The sequence below is a fragment of the Vulpes vulpes genome, chromosome 3 (assembly GCF_048418805.1).
Source record: "Vulpes vulpes isolate BD-2025 chromosome 3, VulVul3, whole genome shotgun sequence".
Lineage (NCBI taxonomy): Eukaryota > Metazoa > Chordata > Mammalia > Carnivora > Canidae > Vulpes > Vulpes vulpes.
Genome location: NC_132782.1, coordinates 1,874,446 through 1,899,951, shown reverse-complemented (window position 1 = coordinate 1,899,951; position 25,506 = coordinate 1,874,446). Strand labels below are relative to the sequence as shown.

The window sequence follows — 25,506 nt, the reverse complement described above, 5'->3', positions numbered from 1 at the left end:
TTTAGCAACCTGGTACAGGTAACAATGTTGACCCGTTTCTAGGCAACACGGCTTCTGGCAAAAGTAATCTCTGGAGGGTTAGGTGCACCTGCATCTGATCACCTCCAGCCTAATACCTGCCAGGAAAGTGAAGCAAGGCCCCTCCCGGGTGGCGACACCTGTCATTTGGCACAGGCCGCGGTTCCGAGGAGCTGGCTCCCCGGGGCTGCACCGACTCCTGGGAGGTCTGCCGAGAGCAGCACCTGTGCTTTCTGTCCTAGAATCCTGTAAGTAAACTTGTGAGACGAACCCAAAGATACAGATGCAGTGAAACGCCGGGCCCCCTGCACCCCGATGTTTCTAGCAGCGATGTCCACAGTAGCCACACTGTGGAAGGAGCCTCGGTGCCCATCGACAGATGGTGGATAGAGAAGATGCGGTTTACGTATACCCTGGGATACCCCTCAGCTGTTAGAAATGACAAATACCCACCACCTGCTTTGACGTGGATGGACCTGGAGGGTATGATGCTGAGTGAAGTAAGTCAATCGGAGAAGGACAAACAGTGTATGTTCTCATTCATTTGGGGAATATAAATAATAGTGAAAGGGAATAGAAGGGAAGGGAGAAGAAATGTGTGGGAAATATCAGAAAGGGAGACAGAACATGAGAGACTCCTAACTCTGGGAAACGAACTAGGGGTGATGGAAGGGGAGGCGGGCGGGGGGTGGGGGTGAATGGGTGACGGGCACTGAGGGGAGCACTTGACGGGATGAGCACTGGGTGTTATTCTGTATGTTGGTAAATTGAACACCAATAAAAAATAAATTTATTATTATTAAAAAAAAAACCAAACTTGTGAGACGAAATGTCTAGTTAAGTCTAAGAAGACCCCTTGTTGGGCGTCACACTACCAGCTGTGCTTTGAAAATGGACTAAGATAATCTGTGTAAATTGCCTTGTGCACAAGTTCCCTGGTCAACATGTCCAGACTTTCCCAGCTTTCTAACTCCTCTCAAACATAGGTTTAACGAAACCAATGCCCCTTCTCTCCACCCCTCTCGTACCTCCATTCAGCCTGGTCATGCCCATTCCCAGCTCAACGGTGTCTTCTACTAACCTTTAACTGGTTCATTTGAACCCGAATAATGCCCTAACTTCCAGCGTGCTGTCATAGGGAGGTATTGCACAATGGAATGGCCTTTATTTACAGGCTAATAATCCCCTCAAGATCAAGAGCTAGGATATATTCTTATTGCGCTCTTTATAAAAATTCCATAACAGGTTTTTGACAGGAACTGAAAAATGATTCATTTTATTGCTCACTGAGGAGAAATTCACAAATCACACACGTGATAAGAGAGAGAATTTTTAAAAAGCTTTTATTATTATATCACTTAGCCAACCACAAAGAAATACTTAGATATAATTTATAAAGTTATTGAAAATTACATCTTAGTCTTCAAAAATACATTTGCTTAAAGCTTCAGGTTTTAAAATAATAAATTCTAAAAAAGCTATCCTAAATCTTCACACAACGGAAGTATCTGAATAGAAGTGAAGAAAATTAACTAGTTTTAATATTCCGAAAAACAATCCATTTTTTTGGCTATGTTAGTTTTCCTTTTAACTAATTTGTTTCAGCTCTAATGCAAAATCTACTGTTATATAAACATGGCTATAGTTAGCCTAAAAAAAGAGCTAATATGTCATAATGTATTCCATTAATTATATTTATGCATATATAAATATTTGAAATAAAGTCAAAACTGGAAAATACTTACTAATTAATAATAGACCAAACACTACTTAATATAGTCAGCCTCTAAATTAATAAGCAGCTAAGAAGTAAAAGAAGAATAACTCCATGGAGAAATAGCACATAAAGATTTTTCTTAAGTACATTTTAAAGAAGTTTCTAGATTTCAGTAACAGAACATAACAAGAATAGTAAAATAAATTCAATACAGTCTACAACACAAACTTCCAAAACTTATTAGAGAACATAATCAGTAGGATTCTTGAAAATAGTTCTAAACACTTCCAGTCTTGTATAGTTTCTTAGTAGCCATTTTTGCAAAGGGCTATCATTACATGTTTCCACAGTGGGCTGCTGGGAGCCATCAGCTACTTTGCTTACTGAGAGACAGGATTGGGTGATTATGTGAAGAAGAGTGTGGGTCTGTTTGACAAAGAAAATAATGAATAATGACAAAATCAAGTACAAAGGCAATAATCAATCAATCATACTCGGCAACGTACAATTTCTACTGGATAAGGATGGAAAGCACACGTCACAATAATTGCATCCATGGAACTCTGAGCCACATCCTTTTAGATGGCTTTAGTATCAACTGTATGAAGTAGGGGTAAATGAAGCTGAGACGGGAAGCTGGAGAAAAGCCTGAGATCAAACGGTGAAACACTTTAAGCAAAAGGTTATTTTGGACGGAAGAGGTATATTCTCAGGGCTCATTCTAGTGCTAAAATGTTGTTGGGTGCTAAGTGGGTTATTTTGTGAGGAGGAGATATTCAAAACCGTTGAATATCCAGGGAGTTTTCAATTATGGTTTTTGGCATCTTTATTCCTTTGCCCTAAATTTGAGTGCGAGCCAGGGGAAAACCTAGGGAATAATTTAGCTTTAATTTAACTCTTTGCTTTACTTTGTGGATTGTTTCCACATGGCTAACCTGTGCTAAAAGAGTTGCACGTGGGCACTGCCACTTTCATCTAAATGTCAATTATAAAGTCAATGAAGAGCAGAAAAAGAGAAAGGTCAGCTCCCCTTATGCTCTTAATTTGACTTACTGCTCCTCAGCACAATTTGTAATTAATTTGTTTCTTGTTTTTTTATACATTTCCTTGTCAGGAACATGAGCTTCAGGAAGGCCAGGACCTGCATACATTGTCAAGCCTAGTGCCTGCCCGCAGGGTGCACTTTTTCAGTTTTGACTGAAATACATAGTTGATCAGCCAATGCAGAAAATAAATTCTGATAAAATTAGACTACATCCCTTCAGCAGCTTACTGGCCACAAATAGTTGGATTTCCCATTTCAAAGACTTAATTTCTACAGTAAAACGGTAGATGAATGGTTTATAAAAATACAAAAGATGACAGCATATATAATCAATTTTATTTATGAAATGACCACGTTCACTACATAGTTCGATTTGTTAAGGAGGCTAGTTTTGTTTTTTTAACCCTACCTGAATTTCCTGTCTAAAATTTCCTGTTTAAAATTCCTAAGCTTGATAATCCTCTACCTTCAGTGATGTTTCTTTTTATAGCAAATTTTTCTTGGTAAATGTCATGTTACCATCAAAGACCCCAGTGCCAATGACTGTGAATTTCATCTGTTATTAAAAAGAAAGATGACTCCTAAAGTTGCCCTTGATTTAAAATGAAACAAAACATGATTTTTCTTATGCTCAGAAAATATAACTGCAGAACATAAATACAGTATTTTTTCCATAATAATACATTTGTAATATTTCCCCTTAAAATAATATCACATGAATGACCACGAAAAAAATTCAAAGAATTTCTACTCCTAGTACTTTTGAAAAGCCACTAAACCAGAAGAAAAATTAGAAATCTCAAATAATCCCATTGAGAAAAAAGGTATTTTTCATTTTAAAAAACCCACAAAAACATTTAGTATTTACATTTGTTTGAAAAAGAAGTTTATTTACTTATTTGTCTGAGTATTCTGTCTAGAAGAGAATATTAATATTTTATGTGTTTTCCAGTTATTTTTGTGCTTATATTATGCAAATTTATTAATGGTAGCCATCCAATTAAACATGCTTCCATTTTATCGTGGGTTTTCTTATCAGTCTTATCATCTTTCTTATCATCAAAATAATCTAAAAACAAGAAATACACAGTTTCTACAATGTAGATTTGCCAAAAGTCATTTCACTTTTCCATTTGCAGAAAGTATATTTTTCCAATTTGGAGCTATTAGAAATAATGCTCTAACAAACATCTCCGAACATCTCTCGCCATATCTATAATCATTTATTTAGAAATGATTCTTAGAAGTGAAATCACAAGGTCAAAAGGTATGAACATTTTTAAACATACTAGCAAAGTTTTAAAAATTCTATAATAATTATTTTGTAATAATAGCAGTACCACCTAACATTTCTTGTGCTTATTATATGCCAGGATACTGTATGCATATCAGTTTTACTACACCTACACCAGTGTTATATGTCCAATTAAAAACATTCCTTGACATAGGATAAGGAAAGAAATAGATAAAAGAATATAGATGAAATGATTTTTATGTACATATTTTTGATAATTATAAAAAGCCAAGAAAATGAAAAAAAAAGTTAATTTAAATATTTCTCCTGTGCTGATTATTCAAGGCCTTGCATATGTTTATACTGGGTGTACATTTTTTTCTTTTAAATATTCTTTATTAAGCATACCAGCCCTTACCATACTTGTTGCAAATGGCTCTCACAACTTTGGAAGACTGTCATGTTAACTCAGTTTTGAAAGTAATGTGACATACCAGCTGACATGAAGCATACTGCCAAGTATCTGTTCCTTTGCTTCTAAAATACTGACTGAAAACAGGGTAATATGAACCCTAAGCTAGTACTGGTTTTTGTTTACAACATTACTCAATTTTTCTCCTCTGAGGTATAAAGCACTAGTATTTCCTGACAGAATTTTAGCCATATTATTTGAAGATGTGCAAGAAAATGATTAATAATTCCCATCTTTAAACATATCTATATGGTTTGCTATTTGAGACAAAATGTGTCATGGAGTATCCCTAAATCTGTCCTTTTGAAGAGGCAATTACTATTGAAATCAGACTATGAAAACAAAGTAAATGACAAAGTAAGACTTTCAAATTGTAAAATCAAGTCATACTTTTATGCCTTTTTATTCAAAAGTACTAAGTGGAAAACTTGATAATTTAATGAACAAATAGTAGTGACTGCATGGTCAATTAAAGAATCAACTATACAGGCCTCAGTTTAAAAGATGTCATACTAAGATGAAGTTTAGCTGGAAGAGTTAAAAAGTTTAAAAGGAAACTCAACTAATTATTATATATAATGATAAACAAAATAAGAAAAAATAGACAGTTACAGATATTTAATAGCTAAGGCAATAAGATTTCCCCTATTGATGAAGTACAAAATCATAGTTAAAAAAACAATTAATATAACAAAGTTGTTATTCAAAATGATAACTATGATGTTCTGATAAGGTGAACTGTGTTTCTTTAGAACAGAATAGGAGTATTCTAAAGACTAAGTGTAAATGTTTAAGACACAAAAACTAAAATTATAATACTATACTATTGAAATTCCTATTCACTAGTTGAGTCTACATAAGAAACCACAGCTATGGGCCAGTGGGAATACAGACAGGTAATACTAGTAGGATACACACAGCCTTCTAAAGGTAAATTGAGCCACTCTTTATTAGGAGTGCTACACGGGGAAAGGGTGGGTTGCCACTACAGATTACTACTTACCTTGAAATTATATTGCCATTTACCTGCTTTCTGATGAAGGTAAATAAAAAAGGAGGTATTAAGTAAAGTCTAAACTCAAGCTTCTGTGATTTCAGTAAATATCAATCTGACATATTTTGCCTCCTGAAAAAAATCCCTTATCTTGTGACTCTGGGAAACATTTGATACAGATGGATATTGAATTCATTTTCTCAGTCAACTTGCTCAGTCACATGAAAAGCAAGACTTATTTTTAGCCTCATATTTGCTCCCATGTTTTTTCTTTGTTGCATAGTGTTTGTTGAGCATAAGTGTTCTGTTCTAAAATTAGATTCTTACACTGTATATAGCTGCTTGGACGTTCAAAAAATGTGATTATGTGTACTTATTGTCGAAAAATGTAAATTTCAGATGGATTGGGACACAACTGCAATGTTCAAATAGAATACAAGAAAATCTGAATAAAATAGAATGGATGGACGACAGAACTTTGTAAAAATAATCTTTAAAATATTTCAGTGAGATAAAATCTAGGGTTCCCTTCTTTTTAAATTCTTTGTTATAATTCTATGTCAATGGTTTTCATAGCACCAAAGTGTTGAGGTAATTTATTTAAGAGATTCTAGACAAGGTAAGGATCTTGTAGTTTTGCTTATGATGCTCAGTTGCCCCCAAGTCAAACACGTTTAGCCAGCTGTAAAATAGTACCAAATTAAATTCATGGCTGTGTTGAAAAACACTTAGCTAAGAAAGTAGGAACTTCTACATTTCAAATCAAAGTAGGCCCAAGACATGTATTTACTAAGCCTCTGCTTAGTTTCCTTCAAATAAAAGGAGAAGCAGTTAGATATTAATTGTTTAGGAATATGTGTAAAGTTTGTAAGCAATTAGACCATACTGACAAAGTAGTTTCAAGACTTCACCTAAATAGACAATGTTTGTTGCAGAACATCTTCCCCATTATTAAGGAAAGGAGAAATTCTTCGTGAATAAAATTTGGTAGCCCAAATAAATGATAAGATTAAATAATTCCTTTCATTTAAAATAGTATATACATTTAGCTTATCAGAGCAGCATCACTCAAAGTACCTAACTGTTTCTAGTGTTTCAGTGACCTCAAGAGGCCATGCAGTGTAGTAGAAAGATGGCAGGACTCCGTGCCAGAAACCTGGGGTCTAAACCGAGAGGAGCTATTTAACACTCTAAGCTTACAGTTACTAATGGGGAGAGCACAAATAATAATATTATCTTATAGGACTATTGTTAGAATTGCTTGAGAAAACAGATGAAAGCATAGACACTCAAGAACTTTTACTCCCTCCTCTTTCTCCCCACTGCTCACCTAAGAAGCAAACAAACTTGATAGACTCTATATATTTTGAGGCTTTATGATACTGTTTCAGTTTTTCTCCTCTGGATATTCCAGTAATTCTGCTCCTAATTACGACTTGCTTTTCTAAGCCTGAAAGTACTGGGATGCCTGGGTGGCTCAGTGGTTTAGCACCAGCCCTCAGCCCAGGGTGTGACCCAGGGGTCCCGGGATCAAGTCCCTTGTCTGGCTCCCCACAGGGAGTCCGCTTCTCCCTCTGCCTGGGTCTCTGCCTCTCTCTGTGTGTCTCTAATGGATAAATAAATAAAATCTTAAAAGGAAAAAAAAGTACTGTGGGTGATAAAGTGTGGAATATTTGATCCGTTCACTTTGCGAGGTTCCCAATTGAGCTGATGACTAGCAGCTGTCTTTGAGTGTGTTATTAGAACTGAACTCTCCTCCCCGCCCGGGTGGTGTGATCTTGGGCCTACTCTCCTCCTGATAAAGGCTGAAACAACAGAACTTTAAGAAAAGTTTTAACTCTTGTAATTTGTGAACTCCAGCAAGTTTTGTCCTGCTTTGATAGCAACCACCTCCTAGGTTTCTCAAAGAAAAATAATTCTGCCTTCGACAGCAGTAGCTAAAGAATCAAATTAAAGAAGTAGCAAGCAGCACTTTCTACTTCCCACGGGTCAGACGCCAGAAGACCAGTGCTCCTTGACAGGGACTCCTCTCTCCCATCTCAGCACCCCTCACCCTTCTGCTACCTGTCCTTCCCCTGTCTCTCCTGGAGGCCTGCCAGTTTCTAAAGCGTATTTATGCCTTTTCCTGATTTTGCAACAATTCCAACAGTGTTTAAAAAGACTAAGGAAGATAAGTAGATGTTTGGCCACTGTCTAGACCTATCTGTCTCAAACTTTAATATGTATGTAAATGACCCGGGAATTTGTTAAAATGCAGATTCCCAAATAGTGTGTGTTTGGTAGGGATCTCAGATTCCTAATTTCTAAAAAGTTCCCAGGTGTTGCTACTATTCCCAGAATCATACTTTGGGTGGCCTGGGTTTGGGACTATTCGTAGACTAAAGTGACTCCAAGTACTGTATTTCAATTTCTTTAAAAAGAAAAAAAAAGGTCTCTTTCTTTCTGACTTTTTCACAAATAAAATCTTATTTCACAGCTGAAATTTACAAAAAGGCAATTCATTTTTCCTACACTTATTCTTTTGTGACTTCTCCACATCATGATTTAGACATTCATATATTTGGCAAAAAAAATCTACACTATAATTTAAAATGTTAAATGTAGACAAGTTGAACATCACAATTTAATTTTGAAAACATAAACATATAGGAGAGTAAAGTAAGCTGTGTTATATAATCATTACAATGATCAGACTGTTTATTTAAGAACCATTTCTCGACTTTTTTGGTATATTATGAGCTTTTTGGTGTGTGTTTTAGAAACAAAGTTTCCATGATACAAAATATCAGAATTCTGGAAAAATCCTACAGTAGATAACTACTAGTTATCCAAAATAGTAAATTTACAAAAACCATTTTTAATTCCTACATGAAGCAACCTATTTTTTTCTCTTTTCTTTCAAAATCCCTTAGTATTCAACAATCTCTCTACTGGCTGATTAAAACATCAACAAAATATAGCTACATGCCAACAATATAGTTATTTCAGACATTAAAGAATCTGAGTTATGACTATAGCAGCCATTATCTGCTCCAAAATTAAAGTTTGAAGGTTAAAAGTAGTATTCTGAAATTCAACCCGCTTCATCTTATAAAAGTATATATGCTCATTCCCCTTTCCGTAGAAACATATGCTAGATTTCTTTATTTTTAGTGCAAACCCAATAAAATCCTGGGCTCCTGATGAAAATTAAGGAGCAACAGCAACAACAAAAAAATTTCTTAAAAAAAATACAATGTGCAGAATTTCTCCTTTATCTGTACATTTATCTGTATTTTTCCTCTTGGAAGAGGGAGGAAGCCAAGGTTCCAGGCTTACCCCCATGTATTATTGAAGGAAATATCTTCTGCAGCCTTAATAGGAAAGGTGGTGATGATGAGAGCTCAAGAGAAAAACGTGGGGGTCAAACGAAGGTGAATGAGGTATTGGAGAGGGAAGAGTCTGAATAGAGCACACTGGTGTATTATGTGAAAGATTTAGGATGTTTGCCCTTCATTATGTCCCAGAAGAAGAGTATTTTATGTTCAAAGAGCTTGGCTATCTTATATAAATTTTAGGGCCACATAATTTTACCCCTACATAATCAGTTTCAAATCACATAAAAATTCAGTAAGTTGTCCTGCTAAAAAGCTACATCGTGCAAATTGAAATGACATTCGAAAAGTTTTTAAAAAGAAGACCTTGTTGCAGTGTCAATAATATCAACGACTCTGTAGATCGGTCTTAAAAATGTTACACTTAGGTGGATCACTGCATTTGTGAAACTCATTTGGCTCTAGTGCATTATTTATCTTGCAAGAGTAGTTTCTTATCTGAAATAAGTCACCAACAATTTAATAATGTGGAAAATGTAACACAGATGACCCAATTCATTTTGCTAAGCCAAGGGAACTGAAAGAAATGAAGCTGTTTCAAGGCAACTTCCTTATGGAAAAGAAAATATTTCTTTTTTATTAGCTCCATCTGATGGCTGATCTGATTTTTACACACTGCCTGACTATAAATCCCCAACAGTAATTTTACTGTTTTCTCTCCCTCTCTTCTATCAGAAAGATGTGCTATATTGAGAAAATGCTCCTTACCTGATTATGTGTCTAATTAATGAATTTTGCAAAGTATTTTTCTATTATAAAGAGCATTCATGCTAATCTTACCAGCTTATTTTTTCTTTCCCTTAAATCGAGAAGCATTAATATCAGATTATAACAGTGTAAAATTTGGAATTTGAAAAATGGAAATATTGTTGATATCGTCCTATAATGTGCATCTTCATACATACCTGTCAGTTAGGCACAGCTGGCTCCTTATGTTAAGCATGTAAACGTGCTAACATGTTTTAAGCACTTAAAAATGACCTTATTTTTCTTATTCATTTTTTATACTAATGAACTCATTTGACAAAACCTATACTATACCATTCTAACGCTATCAGTTAGAAGCCTGTATGCTTGAAAATACAGTTCTTCCAGTGCAGAAAAAATAGCTTAGGATTTAAGTGCACTTGAAATATATAACTGAGTTTAAGCTTTAAATAATAAGTAAATTAAGGAAAAGACTATACCTCAGCATCATATTCCCATAACTGATTTCCTCTCATGTGGTGGCATTTTAACATGATTACAGGTCCACTGAGTCTAGACACATCCAAGCACAAGTCGTCAGTTCGGATTTCTTTGTCAGCGGTGTAAGAAAATACCTGAAAATAGAAAATTCAACAAATAATCTCCTTAAAAGCAAAGAAATCCCAGTATAGATTTCTCTGTGGAAGTATTCATATCAACTTGTGTTTCCAAAAATGGTCTCTGCTGTGTGATCTTGAGAAAGCTAGTTTACTTCTCTGAGTCCTTTTCCTCAACTGCAAAACAGAGACAGTGTTATCTGTTTTATAGCGTTTTTGTGAAGTCCCAATTTAACAAACTAAATTATTAAACACATATTATTTGCTGGCACCATATTTCCTGCACTGTACTTGCCTTATATATCTCACAACGGAGTCAGTAAAATAAAGTTTGTTAACTGTATGGCACCCCACAGAGGGCAGTCCCCGTTCTCACCACCGAATGACCAATTCCCCGATTCTATAGAGAGGATAATGTTTTTCATTAAGACATTTAAATCTTTCTTTCCATAAGAATTTCATGTAAATTTTATTAGATATTGTCAGTGTGTTTCCAAAGGCTGTAGAATTAGCTTCTCTAGAGGCCTCATTAAAGAAAGGTAGGCCCTACGCTTAAATTTCTCATATGGTTATAGCTGGGCTTGGCTACAATTCTTCTAAAACTATCCACGAATTGATAAGGTGGATCGTAGATTCACTGCTAGCTATTTTAAACTGATACTATAATAATCTCTACTTTTTAAACTCCTGGTGTGAATAATTTATGAATAGCATTGATTATTTAAGGGTCATGAGAGTTGTTAATAATTATACAAATTATTTTCTCCTGTTGGCTCTGATAAGCATGGCTCAGTATTCTGTGGGTATTTTTTTCCTTACAATATCAAGAGGGAGTGTAATGAGGATCTTTTAGGTTCCCAAAGCAGTCTGGTAAAATTAAAGGAAGTCAGCTCTACAAATCCCCTATAAACTCTGGAGCCCTAGTCTGTAAGCTGAACAAGTTAGTCTTGAAAGGTTTCCCCCTTTGAGACGCCTGGGGGGCTCCGCGGTTGAGCGTCTGCCTTAGGCTCATGGCGTGATCCCGGGGTCTGGGATCCAGTCCCACATTGGGCTCCCCATGGGGAGCCTGCTTCTCCCTCTGCTTGTTTCTCTGCCTTTCTCTCTGTGTCTCTCATGAATAAATAAATTAAAAAAATATATTTGAAAGAGAAAAAAAAGAAAGAAAGAAAGAAAGAAAGAAAGAAAGAAAGAAAGAAAGAAAGAAGGAAAGAAAGAAAGAAAGAAGAAAGAAAAAGAAAGAAAGGTTTGCGTCTGTAGTACGCTGACTCAGGGCAGCCCCGAAAATCACAAGTGGTAAGAGGAAAATTCAGTCAATGATAAGGAAATTCTTCACCAAGGTTATACATTCTACTCAACAATATAAAAATTTGAGAAGTATATGAAGTTCATTTAGTTGAACTATATGCAATATATTATAGATTTCCTGTACGGCATTCAGAAAAAAATTCCTATCTTTAGTACTTTTTAATGTTCATAGTTTTAATGGAAATCATGAGTAACCAAGAGAATAAAAGAAACACCCATCAGATATAAGTACAATATCCTTTCCAAACATGGTATTTATTAATACAACATTTAATTTAATACAAACATATATAGTTAAATAAATGAATCCTGTAGTAAGTCTTAATTTGAAAGAGGGAAATTTTTCAAGAAATTTCTCTTATCTTTTGTTTTAATGTGAAGTATAATTTTCCACATTGAAATTATTTTCTTCTAGTTGTAGACAGATGTCAATATAATGGAGACACCAAAGCATCCACATTTGGCATTAATTTTTTTTTTTGCATTAATTTTGTATGATGAGCATAATCATGGCATGAACAATGATTTCTCCTCTGGTCTCTTATGATAGTTTGGAAACTTTACCTGTTGAGAGAAGTCAACCACATTTTTATTGCTTAATTCCTAATGGTACTTCATTCTATGGTCAATCAGTAGCTATCTTAAGTGATTTATATTTAAGAAAGATATATTTGAAAAAAAAGAAAGATATATTTGTAGAATATTTTTTGAGCCTATATATATTATCTGAAATTATCTTTCTTTGGCTTTTGCACTTGAAAAAAATTTTAACAGATGTTAAAATACTTGGTCCACAAATACTTTTTTCCTTAAATAAAATCTGTATATGATTCTTTCGTTATTTTCTGGCATTAATTAATTTATTAACAAATCCTAACAAATAATTAATAGTATTAATTTATTCCTCATACCTGAGAATCTTGTTTTTATGCTGGAGTGTTCCAAAATGGTTTTTATTCTGTACAACAATAGAAAGTCAGTGTATATCAGTAAATACATGTCCTTCTTGATTTTATCTGGAAATTATCAGGCTCAATCTCAATTATTTACTCTTTGAATCTATCATCTTTTTACCCATAATTGTCATCTTTGTGTCTTTTCGTATCTTCTACCATAGCAGGTTCATGGAATTCACTTTGGGATAGACTAAAATTTTATAGGCAAAGTACTTTGTAGAGATCCAGGTACACAGACAGCAGTCAGTAATTGATATTTAGGGTCATTACCCCAGGCTTAGAGGTATTCTCAGAATGTGGCCTTGTATATGGATTCCTGCCTTGATAGTACATCAGTTCCCAGTTCCCGAAGAATTTTAGGACAGGAGCCCAGCAGGCTTTGCTCTTGCTTCTCTATGCCGGCCCCTAGGCACACAGTCTTGAGGAGGGGCTCTCATACTCCATGACAGACCGTCCTGACTCTTGCAGCATATATATTCACCCCTGCTGAATTTCTTATGACTTTAGGAACAACTTCAAATCTTGTTTCAGATTCCCGAGGAAGCAGGTGCTCAATACCCCCATCTGAGTTGGTATGTGTAGTTCCCGGCAGAGTATCTGCCCAATCTGTTCTCCTGCTGTCGTTTAAACCTTTATTCTTGATTACAGGTAAGATTTTCAATCTTGAACACATATGAAGCACATTAGCTTAAGCATCACACATGGTGATGAACTTACAAGACTGAGTTCCTCATTTGTGAAGTCTAATGGTATGTTTTTAACAAAAATTGGACACTATTCCTCCCTTTCTAGTTATCAAATTGCTTTATCATTGGTTATCAATACTGATTCTTGGGGCAGCCCAGGTGGCTCAAAGGTTTAGCGTCGCCTTCGGCCCAGGGTGTGATCCTGGAGACCCGGGATGGAGTCCCACGTTGGGCTCCCTGCGTGGAGTTTGCTTCTCCCTCTGCCTGTGTCTCTGCCTCTCTCTCTGTTTCTCATGAACAAATAAATCTTAAAAAAAAAAACAAAACAAAAAAAACAAACCTGATTCTTACCAAAACTGTAAGTGAGTTACACAAATGCTAGATTTAACATGTATTTTCAGTTGCTCCAATGCCAGATTGTTTCGAATAACAATTGGTTAAGTCAGTCTCATCACCTTAAAGAAGGTGACTAGAAGCAGAGTAAAATAATCAATCTCAGTGTCCTTCCACCCATTATTAAAGACGAATAAACAGGAAGTTAATATTAATTGAGTACCTATCTGCGTTAGAAACCATGTGTGATATGACTCATAAATATTAAATGAATTTGCCCTGTTATGTTGTACAATTACATCCCTACTCCTATGCAGACCAACTTAACAGTATTGCAGAGCATAGTAGAGCTCTTTACATGAACCATACAGATGCAATAATTTATGGTGCTTTGAAAATTCTATTTTGCATCTGATCTTCCTATGTTGTAACACATAGAATTATGAGCCACCCAGCATCACACATCTTCCTTTGTAGTCTGTTGGTCAAGGTAGCACTAGAAACATGACTAAAAAGGCCGTATTTGCTCAATTGTTTTAAGATTAGCTATCTTATAAGAAGTGCTAGATCTTTTGTTCCATTTTGAGGGCCTTTTCCAAAACTACTTTGATGCCTATAACAATTCAGTTTTTATTGTCTCATATTAGTTTGCTAGGCTGCCATAACAAAGCAGCATGGACTGGGTGCTGGAGGCCATACATTCTATTGGTTTCTTTCGTGGACCTCTCTCTTTTTCTTGTAGGGGACCATTTTTACCCTGTGTCTTCTATTGTCTTCCCTCTGCCGGTGTTCTAATCACTTCTTCATATAAAAACATCCATATTAAATTAGGGCCCACCCTAATGATCTCTTTTTATCTCAATCACATCTTCAAAGACCTTATATCTCTGACTGTAGTCTCATTCTGAGATACTGGGATTAAGAGTTCAACATGTGAATGGGCCAGGGGTGGGGACAGGGGACCACACTTCAGCCCCTGACACCTATCAATTCCTTACACTGAAAGAAAGAATGCCTCTTTCCCTATCCCCTGAAAACTACAGGTTTTGGGGCTTACTTGTCCAGGACCCCTGGGAATTGAGTTCAGAAATTAGAATGATCTGTTTAATATTATTAATTGAAATTCTAAATGAAATGTAATCCCAAATCTTCTCCTCTTTCCTAAATTGGACCTGCTTTGGGTTGGAAGCCTGCCATGGGAAAGGGCTTGGTTGACTTCTCTTATTTCATAATTTTGGGAGCTTCATTTCTTTCTTATCTCTCTTGCCCACACCCAAATTCCCCCAGGCTGCTAATTGGGTTTTGATTCCCCCAGGGTGGTAAAAGCATCGGAGTCTTACCTAAATTGTCTTTTGATAACTCCTTCCTGTTCTCTGGCATGGCAGAGATTTAAAGGCCCTTCTCCAGAGAATGTTCATGGTTCTTTAGAGATTCCCGCTGCTAAGTACCTGTCACTGTAGTGCAAATAAAAAGGACAATGCATATTTTATAAGCGGGCCACTTTTTATGACTTGACCAACTTGGGGAGGCAAGCTGACTCAGGCAATGAAGTCACTACAATTCAGTTATCACAGGGCAGCTTTCCTACGTGAGGGTCAAGCGACAGCCTGCCTTGTTCCCCAAGAGCAGGACGCATGTAGCAAGCAAGCTCTTGGAATGGTGTTCCAGGGGATGAAAATGAAAACGCAGGATCGTAGGGCCCTGCTTGCTGGCAAGGGTTGCACCCCCAGGAAGCTGCCCCTGCCTTGAGTCCTCCTCTCAGTAAGGTTTGTTCTTGAAGCTAGAATCCCACCCCCTCCTCTCTGGAGGGAGGGCGACTGCTCTTTTTATAGAAAACCTTAATTTTCTCCACCTTGTGATACCTCCTGTTATGGGTTAAATTGCATCCCCCAAAAGAAATGCTGACCCTCGGGCAGCCCCTGTGGCCCAGCGGTTTAGTGCCTGCCTTCAGCCCAGGGCGTGATCCTGGAGACCCGGGATTGAGTCCCACATCAGGCTCCCTGCACAGAGCCTGCTTCTCCCTCTGCCTGTGTCTGTTCCTCTCTCTCTCTCTCTCTTTCATGAATAAATAAATAAATAAATAAATAAATAAATAAATAAATAATACTGACCCTCTAAGCACCTCTGAATGTATTTGGAAGCAAGGTCATTGCAGATGTAATTAGTCAAGTTACCATGAGATCATACTGGGGTAGGGTGGACCCTTAATCCGAAATGACTGGTGTCCTTAGGAGAAGACAGAGATGGAGACGTGCACAGAGAAAAGTGCCTCTGCAATGATGGAGGCAGAAATTGGAGTCATGCGTCGTCTACAGGCCATCGGTCTTGCAGGCAAACACCAGAAGTTAGAAGCAGCAACAAATGGTCGTCCCTTACGGGTTTGAGAAGAAATACGGCCCTCCTGACATCTTGGTTTCAGACTTGTAGCCTCAGGTATTGAGAGAGAACAACCTTCTATTGTTTAAGCCCCTCACTCTGGTTGGTTGTTACGGCGGCCCTACAAATTTGTAGCCCTCCTTTTATTCCATACGGTGGTTGAAAGGTCTAAAAGTCATGGAGGCAGTTTCCAAGTTGACATTGCACATTTTGCATAGGGAGGTCTGATTTTAGATTTCACATGTATCATACCTTGGTGTCGGGGCTGAAAATCGTAACATCCAGTTTTGCTTTCTGAAAGCATCAATCATTTTTACAATCATTTTTCTATTTGAATGTATCTTCAGAGAGTGGTTTTTTACTGTGATGGGGTGAAAATACCTGCTTTTATTGCAGACTTTATAGAGACCAGATTAATTTGTGTGTCTGAATTGAGGTACTCAAATGAGTTTAGGAACAATTCCTAACATAGGAAAGGTGACAGCCAATTTTAATGTCAGTTCCTTTCAATCTTAGCATTTTTTTAGAGAAGGTAAGCATTTTCATTACTTCACATATGCGTGCGATTTGTTCTGGATTTTTCACTTTGGGGAGTATGTTCAAAGTCATTTATTTTATATTTTTTCAAATACTTACAAATAAAGGCATCTCAACAATTTTCAAGGACCGTTGGGAGAATGATCTAAAATATTTTGCATAGTGCTTCATTTCACACAACGAAAGAACGTGTCTCTACCTACCGTGCTGAAAATCCGCATCTTGTATAGTCAGTTCTTTAAAACTACTTTTATCTTTACCCCTTTGAAAAGTTCGAAATTTGTAAGATCGTAAGCAAATCTCGCTCAGGGCGGCCTAGGCCGCTGCTCCCCAAACTGCGGAAGCAAGTCGGGCGGGGGCCGCAGGGCAGGCGGGGGCGCAGGGGGAGGGGCGGGGCGCGGGGGGGGGGCGGGGGGGAGGGGCAGGGGCGCGGGGGGCGGGGGGAAGGGGCAGGGGCGCGGGGGGCGGGGGCTGCTGCCGCGGCGGGCGCTCCGTCCCGGCCCGGGGACCCCCGCAGCACACACCCTGGTTCTTATGGGTCTACACTACGTTCTCGTGTAGCCCGTGTGTGCTTAAAAGGTCCACGGGCATATGTGATTCGGCTTTACTGTGCGGGCTGTGAGTCGTGTAGACCTGGCAGCGCGTTCGAGGCCCGGCTGTCCTGGGGGCTCCTGCTGTGCGCCGGAGAGGCCGATCCCGCGGCTCCGCCAGCCCCGCCAGCCCCGGCCGGGCCTCCCCCGCCCCAGGCCTCCCCCCCAACCTCACCCCCGGCCTCCTTCGCCCTCGGCCTCCCCCGCCCCGGGCCTCCCCAGCCCCGGGCCTCCCCCGCCCCCGGGCCTCATCCCCGGCCTCCCCCGCCCCCGGCCTCACCCCTGCACCTCACCCCCGGCCTCCCTCGCCCTCGGCCTCCCCCGCCCCGGGCCTCCCCAGCCTCGGGCCTCCCCCGCCCCCTGGCCTCACCCCCGGCCTCCCCCGCCCCCGGCCTCCCCCATCCCCGGGCCTCACCCCCGGCCTCCCTCGCCCTCGGCCTCCCCCGCCCCCGGCCTCTCCCCCGCACCTCACCCCCGGCCTCCCCCGCCCCGGGCCTCCCCATCCCCGGGCCTCCCCCGCCCCGGGCCTCCACATCCCCGGCCTCCTCCGCCCCCGGGCCTCCCCAGCCCCGGGCCTCCCCCACCCCCTGGCCTCACCCCCGGCCTCCCCCGCCCCCGGCCTCCCCCATCCCCGGGCCTCACCCCCGGCCTCCCCCGTCCCCGGGCCTCACCCCCGGCCTCCCCAGCCCCGGGCCTCCCCCATCCCCGGGCCTCACCCCCGGCCTCCCCCGTCCCCGGGCCTCACCCCCGGCCTCCCCCGCCCCGGCCTCCCCCGTCCCCGGGCCTCACCCCCGGCCTCCCCCGCCCCCGGCCTCCCTCGCCCCAGCCAGAGCCGCCCGGCAGGTCCTGCGGCCCCTGCGGCCTCGGCGAGCACCTCCTCCCGCCGCCTGCTGCCTCCTGCGGCCGCGCGGGCCCTTGGACCTCGGGGCCCGGATCCCTTAGGTATTTGCGGTGCGGAGTCTGTTAACAGGGACCCTGAAGCTCAATTACCTTCAGATGCTCGCGGACACAGGATATAGTTTCCTTCTCCCACATTCGGTAGGAACAGCCCAGGTGGGCTTGTACTGAAATAGTAAGAAAGTTGTGGGACAGCAAACCAAGGCCCTCGGCTCGGCCACCGGCTTTCTCGGCCGTCCTCCCGGAGGCGCCAGGCCTGGGGGGCCCGACCGGGGGGGGGGGGGAGCAGGCCTGGGGAGGAGCCCTCAACGGTGGTGGTGGGGCAGGCCTGAGGGGGCCCAACGGGGGGGAGCAGGCCTGGGGGGCCCGACCGGGGGGGGGGGGGCAGGCCTGGGGGGGCCCAACGGGGGGGGGGAGCAGGCCTGGGGGGGCCCGACGGGGGGGGGGCAGGCCTGAGGGGGCCCAACGGCGGGGAGCAGGCCTGGGGGGCCCGACCGGGGGGGGGGGGCAGGCCTGGGGGGCCCAACGGGGGGGGGAGCAGGCCTGGGGGGGCCCGACGGGGGGGGGAGCAGGCCTGGGGGTCCCGACGGGGGGGAGCAGGCCTGGGGGGGCCCAACGGGGGGGGAGCAGGCCTGGGGGGGCCCGACGGGGGGGGGAGCAGGCCTGGGGGTCCCGACGGGGGGGAGCAGGCCTGAGGGGGCCCAACGGGGGGGAGCAGGCCTGGGGGGCCCGACCGGGGGGGGGGCAGGCCTGGGGAGGAGCCCTCAACGGTGGTGGTGGGGCAGGCCTGAGGGGGCCCAACGGGGGGGAGCAGGCCTGGGGGGCCCGACCGGGGGGGGGGGGGGCAGGCCTGGGGGGCCCAACGGGGGGGGGGAGCAGGCCTGGGGGGGCCCGACGGGGGGGGAGCAGGCCTGGGGGTCCCGACGGGGGGGAGCAGGCCTGGGGGGGCCCAACGGGGGGGGGAGCAGGCCTGGGGGGGCCCGACGGGGGGGAGCAGGCCTGGGGGGCCCGACCGGGGGGGAGCAGGCCTGGGGGTCCCGACGGGGGGGAGCAGGCCTGGGGGGGCCCAACGGGGGGGGGAGCAGGCCTGGGGGGGCCCGACGGGGGGGAGCAGGCCTGGGGGGCCCGACCGGGGGGGGAGCAGGCCTGGGGGGGCCCGACGAGGGGAGCAGGCCTGGGGGGGCCCGACGGGGGGGGGAGCAGGCCTGGGGGGGCCCGACGGGGGGGAGCAGGCCTGGGGAGGAGCCCTCAACGGTGGTGGTGGGGCAGGCCTGAGGGGGCCCAACGGGGGGAGCTGCCCCTCCCCATGACCCCGGGGGCCTCGAGGTCACCCAGCTGGGTCACCCAGCTGCTCCGGGCCCGGAGTCTGGTGCCCCCCGCCCCCGGCAGGCCGGGCCCGGCGTTGCAGGCGGGGCGGCAGGTCACCGGGCGGCGGGCCCGGGCAAGGACACGGCTCCCCTGTGGCCTCAGGAGCAGCGGGTGCGCGGTCACGGGGCCCCCCCACGTGCCCTGCCCCCGGGGCCGCAGGGGCTGCTGCGGTGCGTCAGGCAAAGTCGGAGCCCGGGACTAGTTACCTGCTCAAAATGCAGGCATGTAATCCGTGCTCGCCGACGTGGTCTCATCTTTGTGATACATTTTATTTTATTTCTAAAGTCTTGCTGTCCCAGTAACAAATGCTGAACATAGATTTCTGGACACTATGGAAACAATTCTAGGACAAGAATATTTGCCCAAGAATCACTTCTTCAAGTAAAATGAAAACAATTTGTCTTTGGGATCTCTAGCTCACTTTGTAAACTACTGAGCAAGGGAGTAAGGTACTATAGTAAGCAGGATTCATTAATACAATAATAGATGGGACATTTCTGTTCCTTCCTATTCTATATTCCTTCTACTTCACCCTTAAATCTTCCCATTTTAAACACCACCGATGTTACAGTCTATGTATGTTTAATACTTTACTCTGCTTGAAGGGTTTAAAGGAAGTCTACATTTTAAGAACTCTGGTACATATAACATTATGCTCCAGGTACTCATACTCTACCAGTGTAGCACCAAAGAATAGAAATTGCAAGTTTAAGCCCAATTGGATATCTCACTAGACAGGCTTGACTGTGCAGAGGCTGTTTTTTATGTGGCTGTGGTAGAGTTCTCAGGTGGCCCCAAGATTCCCATCCCAATATACCTGCGCTTTATACACACTCTCCCCTTGAGTGTGCATGAGACTGTGCTTGCCAGGAAAGTCACTCCACAATTGCTTTATGTTATAGAAGACCTAGAATCTGCCAAAGTAAAGAGGTTTTCCTACTGGCCTTGAAGACACACACGGCCTGTTTGGGAGGGCCAGCCTAGCAGGGGGGCGGGGAGAAGTATTCCCTTCTCCTGCTGCTGAGAGCAACGCCTGGTAGAGAGCCAACGGGGAAAAAAAAGCTACGCACCAAAAAGCAAAATGATGGAAGCTCAGTTCTCCAACCAAAAGGGACTAAAACCCACCAATAACCAGGAAGCTTGGAAGGGGACCCTGAGCCTCCAGTGAGGTGTCAGCACTGGCCAACACGGATTTTCTGTGAGACCTACATTGGACCTGAATTAGACTTAGGGAACTGTGAGATAATAATTTTGTGTTCTTGTAAGACACCAAATTAGTGGTGTCTTGCTCTACAGCGATAGAAAACTGATACAGTGCCCATTAGGAAAAAGGAAATACATACAAAAATTAGAATGAACCTTATGATGTCATATATCTTTTCCCATGCGATGTCTCTATTGCTTATTTATTCATTCAGTCGTTCATCCATCTTCTTATTCAATAAATACTTTTAGGTATGTTATGCTTTAGGCATTCTCTGAACCATATAGGCTCTTCATGAAACTTTGAATTCAAAACACAAACGTTTAATTGGGTGCCAACATTTTTGTAAGGGTTTCCTCCACTATTCCAACCTGCCTTGAACTCTGTTCTCCATGTTCTCATTGTAATGATTTTCTATAACAAATTATTTTTCTCTTGATGGTATTCTCTGCTATATTTCCCCTGGTTAGATCATTCCTTAAATATTTATTCTCTAAACAATCTATCCTCACACATATAAATTGCAAAGAAAGTCAAATGGATTATTGGATAGGATAATTTCCTTCAGTCATAGGCAATTTAATACATACTTTCCCTCTATCACTATCTCATTGGGTGGTACCATGGAGCACCAAGATATTTGGTCTTTGAGGTTCTTATTGATTTATGCCTGCAAATGGAAGATAGATGTAGCAGCAATAATATGTATCATTCATGTGACACCTTTATAAACTAGTCTATTTGTTTTAGAATTTTTAGCCACAAATTCATGGTGAAAGACTTTGTGCCATCCTTCCTGAATATATTTTTACCGGTATTTTGGTAATGTGTCTTGTCTTAAAAGGTATGCACTTACACTGTATCATTAGGCACTTCTTGGAAGTCTGGTATATGGCATTGGATAAAAATGACAAAAATGATTAAATATATAAAATATATTAAAAGCCTCAAAAGGCAAATTATAATGTCCTAGATGGCACAAGGATACACTTACTATCAGTTACAACTGCCCCTTATCTGTAAGAGTAAATTACTCTTTAGATTAGACATAATTTAAAAAATTAGCCTCCAGGGATCCCTGGGTGGCGCAGCGGTTTAGTGCCTGCCTTTGGCCCAGGGCTCGATCCTGGAGACCCGGGATCGAATCCCACGTCGGGCTCCCGGTGCGTGGAGCCTGCTTCTCCCTCTGCCTGTGTCTCTGCCTCGATCTCTCTCCCTCTCTCTGTGACTATCATAAGTAAATTAAAAAAAAAATTTAAAAAAAAATTAGCCTCCAGATTATTACAACCTTTGTGCTGGCTGCAAATAAAACTAAATTTTTCTAGGTGGTTTCAAGCTTAAAGTAGTCCTTTTTATTTCTGGTGTTCCTCATTGCCGCAAAGTCAGATGATCCCAGGGAAGACTAGCAGGGGAGTAGGAAAGGAAAAAGAACAAGGAGCACATTACAACGAGGCCTACTGTGGATAACGAGCTTCCACCGCTGCGGCTCTCTGCTCTAGAATAAGCGGCCCCCCGAGGGGGAAGGAGCTGGGGATAAGAGCCGCGGCGCCCTCGCTTTGCTCGGGGCCTCCGGGGGGTCAGGCCGGGCGCGGCGGGCAGAGGGGGGCCTGGGCCGCGAAAGCCCGCTCTGCGGCAGGTGCTCAGCGAAGGGTAAAGCTGGCCCCGGAGCTGGAGGCTGGGCCGCCCGTACCGGAGAGAAAGCCCACGCCCTTTAGGGCCGCCTGCCCTGTGTTGGGCAAGAATGAAGTCATTTTAAACATATTGTTTATGGAGATAAGTTAGGCCTCATATCCTATGTGTTTCTTCAATGACCTTTCAGGATAAGCATCGTATTTCCTCTCGTTACAAATAAGGAGGGGGCGTGTGTGTGTGTGTGTCTTAAAGGTTTTATGTATGTGCTCATGAGAGACACACAGACACAGGCAGAGGGAGAAGCAGGCTCCATGAGGGAGCCTGATGCGGGACTCGATCCTGGGTCTCCAGGATCACGCCCCCGGCCGCGGAGGGCAGGTGCTTAACGGCTGAGCCACCCAGGCATCCCCGGGCTTGAAAATGTGAAATAAATTCCCCCACTCATTCAGTTTATAAAAACCCATCTCTGACATGTAGCCTATCAGCCCCCAAATCCCACATCTTTTTCACACACTTAACATTTGCTTCTTGGATATTTTTAAAAAATTAAACTCTAAAAAAATGAAAAGAAAAGAAAAAGAAAATGTTTCTAGCCTATTCAGATTTCACTGTTTTTCCAAAAAGAGTCCATTTGATCCCATGTTCATTTTTTTCCTGGATCTCATCTGATACCACATTACATTGAGTCATCATGTCTCAGCCTGCAGTCTCAGCCTGCTCTTACAGATGCTCAAATTCTCCTCTTTTTGATGACTTTGACAGTTTTGAGGAGCACTGGTTAGGTATTTTATAGAATGTCCCTAAGTTTGGGTTTGTCCAATGTTTATCTTGTGGTTAGAATGCTTTTGAGAGGAAGACCATGAAGGTGAAGTGCCATTCTCATCACATCATTTCAAGTCTGCATGCTACCAACATGACTTACGATGTAGAGCCTTGCTCACTTACCCAGGGTGGTATCAGCCGTGTTTGTCCATTGTCGAGTCACCACCACCACTACTAGCTTCCATGTTTTACTGCTTGAAAGCAACTCAATAGGCACAGTCCACAAGCAAGGTGGGCAAGAGAGTTAGTCTACCTTCTGGAAGGGGGATTATCTACATAAATTATTTGGAATTCTTCTTTATAGGAGATCTCAGAGGTCAATTTTACCATGTGTCTAAAAACTTCAGTCAAAAATTGGGGGACATATCTTTATGTTAGATTTATCTGTAACACACTAAGACTCCTATCATAAATTTTGTTTGGGCCACATGTTTCACTGGCAAGATGAAGAAGAGGTCTCTTTAGTAGATGCAGTTATAATGTGACCATTTTTGATACATAGAAGTGGCACTTGCTCTTAGCAGTGTGTCAGACGTGGATTGAACACTGTCCATTGTGAGCTATAAAGGCCACTTTGACCATTCCTTGAAGTTACAAAGAGCATAAAATTTGAATTTTTCAGGCTTAATTTTTTTATTTTTTATTTTTTTTGTCTCAAAAAAATTCTGCATATCCTCACTGATACACACACATTTTATACTTTTTTTAAATAAAAAGAACATTCCCTAAATCTACTTAAAAAGTTAGCAAACTAGAAAGTTGGAGTAGAAATATACCTACCTGGTAGGTTTTCATTAGACTAAGATCCTTTATTAGAGCTTGGAATGGACGCTAGGCTGTTCCTATGGTAACCTACTGAAGCTTTTTTTTCTTTAATGGAAACATCATTTCTGTATATACTACATGTAGCTTCTTGGTCTCTATTGGATCAAGTCCTTTGATAAGAGAATAAAAGAAATGAACTGAAAGAATGTTCTACAGTCTCTCCCCACTTGTGGTGAAATTATACTTGGGTACTAAATAACAAGAATAAAAAGCCCTTTTCATCTGGGCTGTATTCACCTTGTCATTTTTAATAACACGAGTTCATGTCCAGGTATTTTCATGAGGTTGTATTAGAAACAGGTTACAAGCTCTCCTTTGACAACCTTTGCAGTCTGAAAGCTCTTTGCTCCTTTTGTTCCTTCAAATAAAAATTCCCTTGCTTGACATTTACATTCTATTATAATCTTAGCTCCTCTCCTTATAAAACTTAATGTTCTTCTCTCCTCAGTACAGACCTTCTACTCCATTTGGGCCAGTATCCTCACTGTCCTTGCATATGCTCCATTCTCCGTGCCCAGCGGCAGCTTGGTGAAGCCTTTGAGACTCACCCCTGCTCTTAGCAGACCTTTTTCTGAATGGCTCCTAAGGCAAAGGCATCTAAATATATTTTTGTTTCAAACATGATTGTTTTGTATTCTCATCAAGATGGAGTATAGAGATTGTGCCTATTTATTTGTTTATGTTTCTTCTTATAAAAAGGTGGAAGTAGACTTGAATAGAATTTTACATTGATATGTAACATACCCGCAGTGAGAAATGAGAGAGAAAAAAAACCCATCTGCGTAAACAATGGTAATGTTTACAAGAATAAAAGAATCCAATGTAAGGTCAATATAAATATTTTTTCCAGAGAATACTATTAATTTTCCCTGGATGAACCATGTGTATGGCAGTACAAAAGAAAAACCTGTTTCACAAGAGACAACCAATTCTTCCTAATGCTCAGTGCAGTAAGAAATTCTCTTAGGGACACTTATGGAAGGCCTCCTCGTCCATGAAACGGATAGCATCTTTATCAACTTCCTTATTCACAAAAAAGAGTTGGAGTTTTGGGTATATTTTCACATTCGTCTTGGTGACCATACATTGCTGGGTATATATACAGTGTTCAAGGAACTCTTGAGTAACGGAGTTGTTTGTTTTTTCTTTAAACCATTAGGTTCTGGTAACTGACAGGTTGCTCAAAATTTTCACATTGTTCTGAGACCTTCTCCAGTAACATTACCTGTTACTTCTCTTCTATAAAATTTAATAACTATGGTAGAATTAAGAACTCAGTAAGATGAAGAGTATTTTAGGAACAGCAAAGCAAATAATTAGAAGTATGGATTCTGCTTGGCTCCAGGTGAATATAAAAGTGGGCTAGCCAACGCTGTTAATTTAGAAATCACAGACATTGTTCACATTATTTAGAAGCTAATAAAGTAGCCTTTACTACTAGATAAAGCCAAGATGAAATTATTACCTCATCTACTATAAACTGCTTCAAATGGTAAATTCAAATAATTATATCTTAAGTGAAATTTAGGCACACGTGTGGTCTAAGGGGGAAAAACAGGAGGTCATTTCAAAGGACCTTAACGTTCTTTATATATAGTAGATTCATGCATTCACATTATCAATTTTTTTAATATTAAATATACGAAAATGTCGGCAGGAAGATTACTTGAACAAGGAAATAGCTTAGAGTAATAATAAGACTAAGGTGTTAAGTCAAGAAGAATTATACTAAGTCAGGAGAAAAGCACTTGATAAAATGGAGAAAGGAATGAGGTTCAGAGGATTGAAATAGCGCAGAGGAGAAAAGCTCAGCTGGG

At 41.9% G+C, this 25,506-nt stretch overlaps 1 protein-coding gene across 9 annotated transcripts in view; it reads right to left on the bottom strand.

The window, feature by feature from the left end:
• Nucleotides 1–25,506, bottom strand: part of GALNT13 (polypeptide N-acetylgalactosaminyltransferase 13) — a 520,926-nt gene that overhangs the window by 6,030 nt on the left and 489,390 nt on the right. For 4 of the 9 annotated variants that reach the window (XM_072751533.1, XM_072751537.1, XM_072751536.1 and 1 more), the window contains 3 exons: nucleotides 10,042–10,176; nucleotides 5,490–5,519; nucleotides 1,345–2,161 (listed from right to left, as the gene is read on the bottom strand). In XM_072751533.1, coding sequence (XP_072607634.1) covers nucleotides 1,976–2,161; nucleotides 5,490–5,519; nucleotides 10,042–10,176 — 351 coding nt within the window. In that variant the 3' untranslated portion in view covers nucleotides 1,345–1,975. Of the gene's footprint in view, nucleotides 1–1,344; nucleotides 2,162–5,489; nucleotides 5,520–10,041; nucleotides 10,177–25,506 lie in introns of those variants that run through there. The other 5 variants (XM_072751535.1, XM_072751539.1, XM_072751541.1 and 2 more) reach the window with 2 other exon arrangements.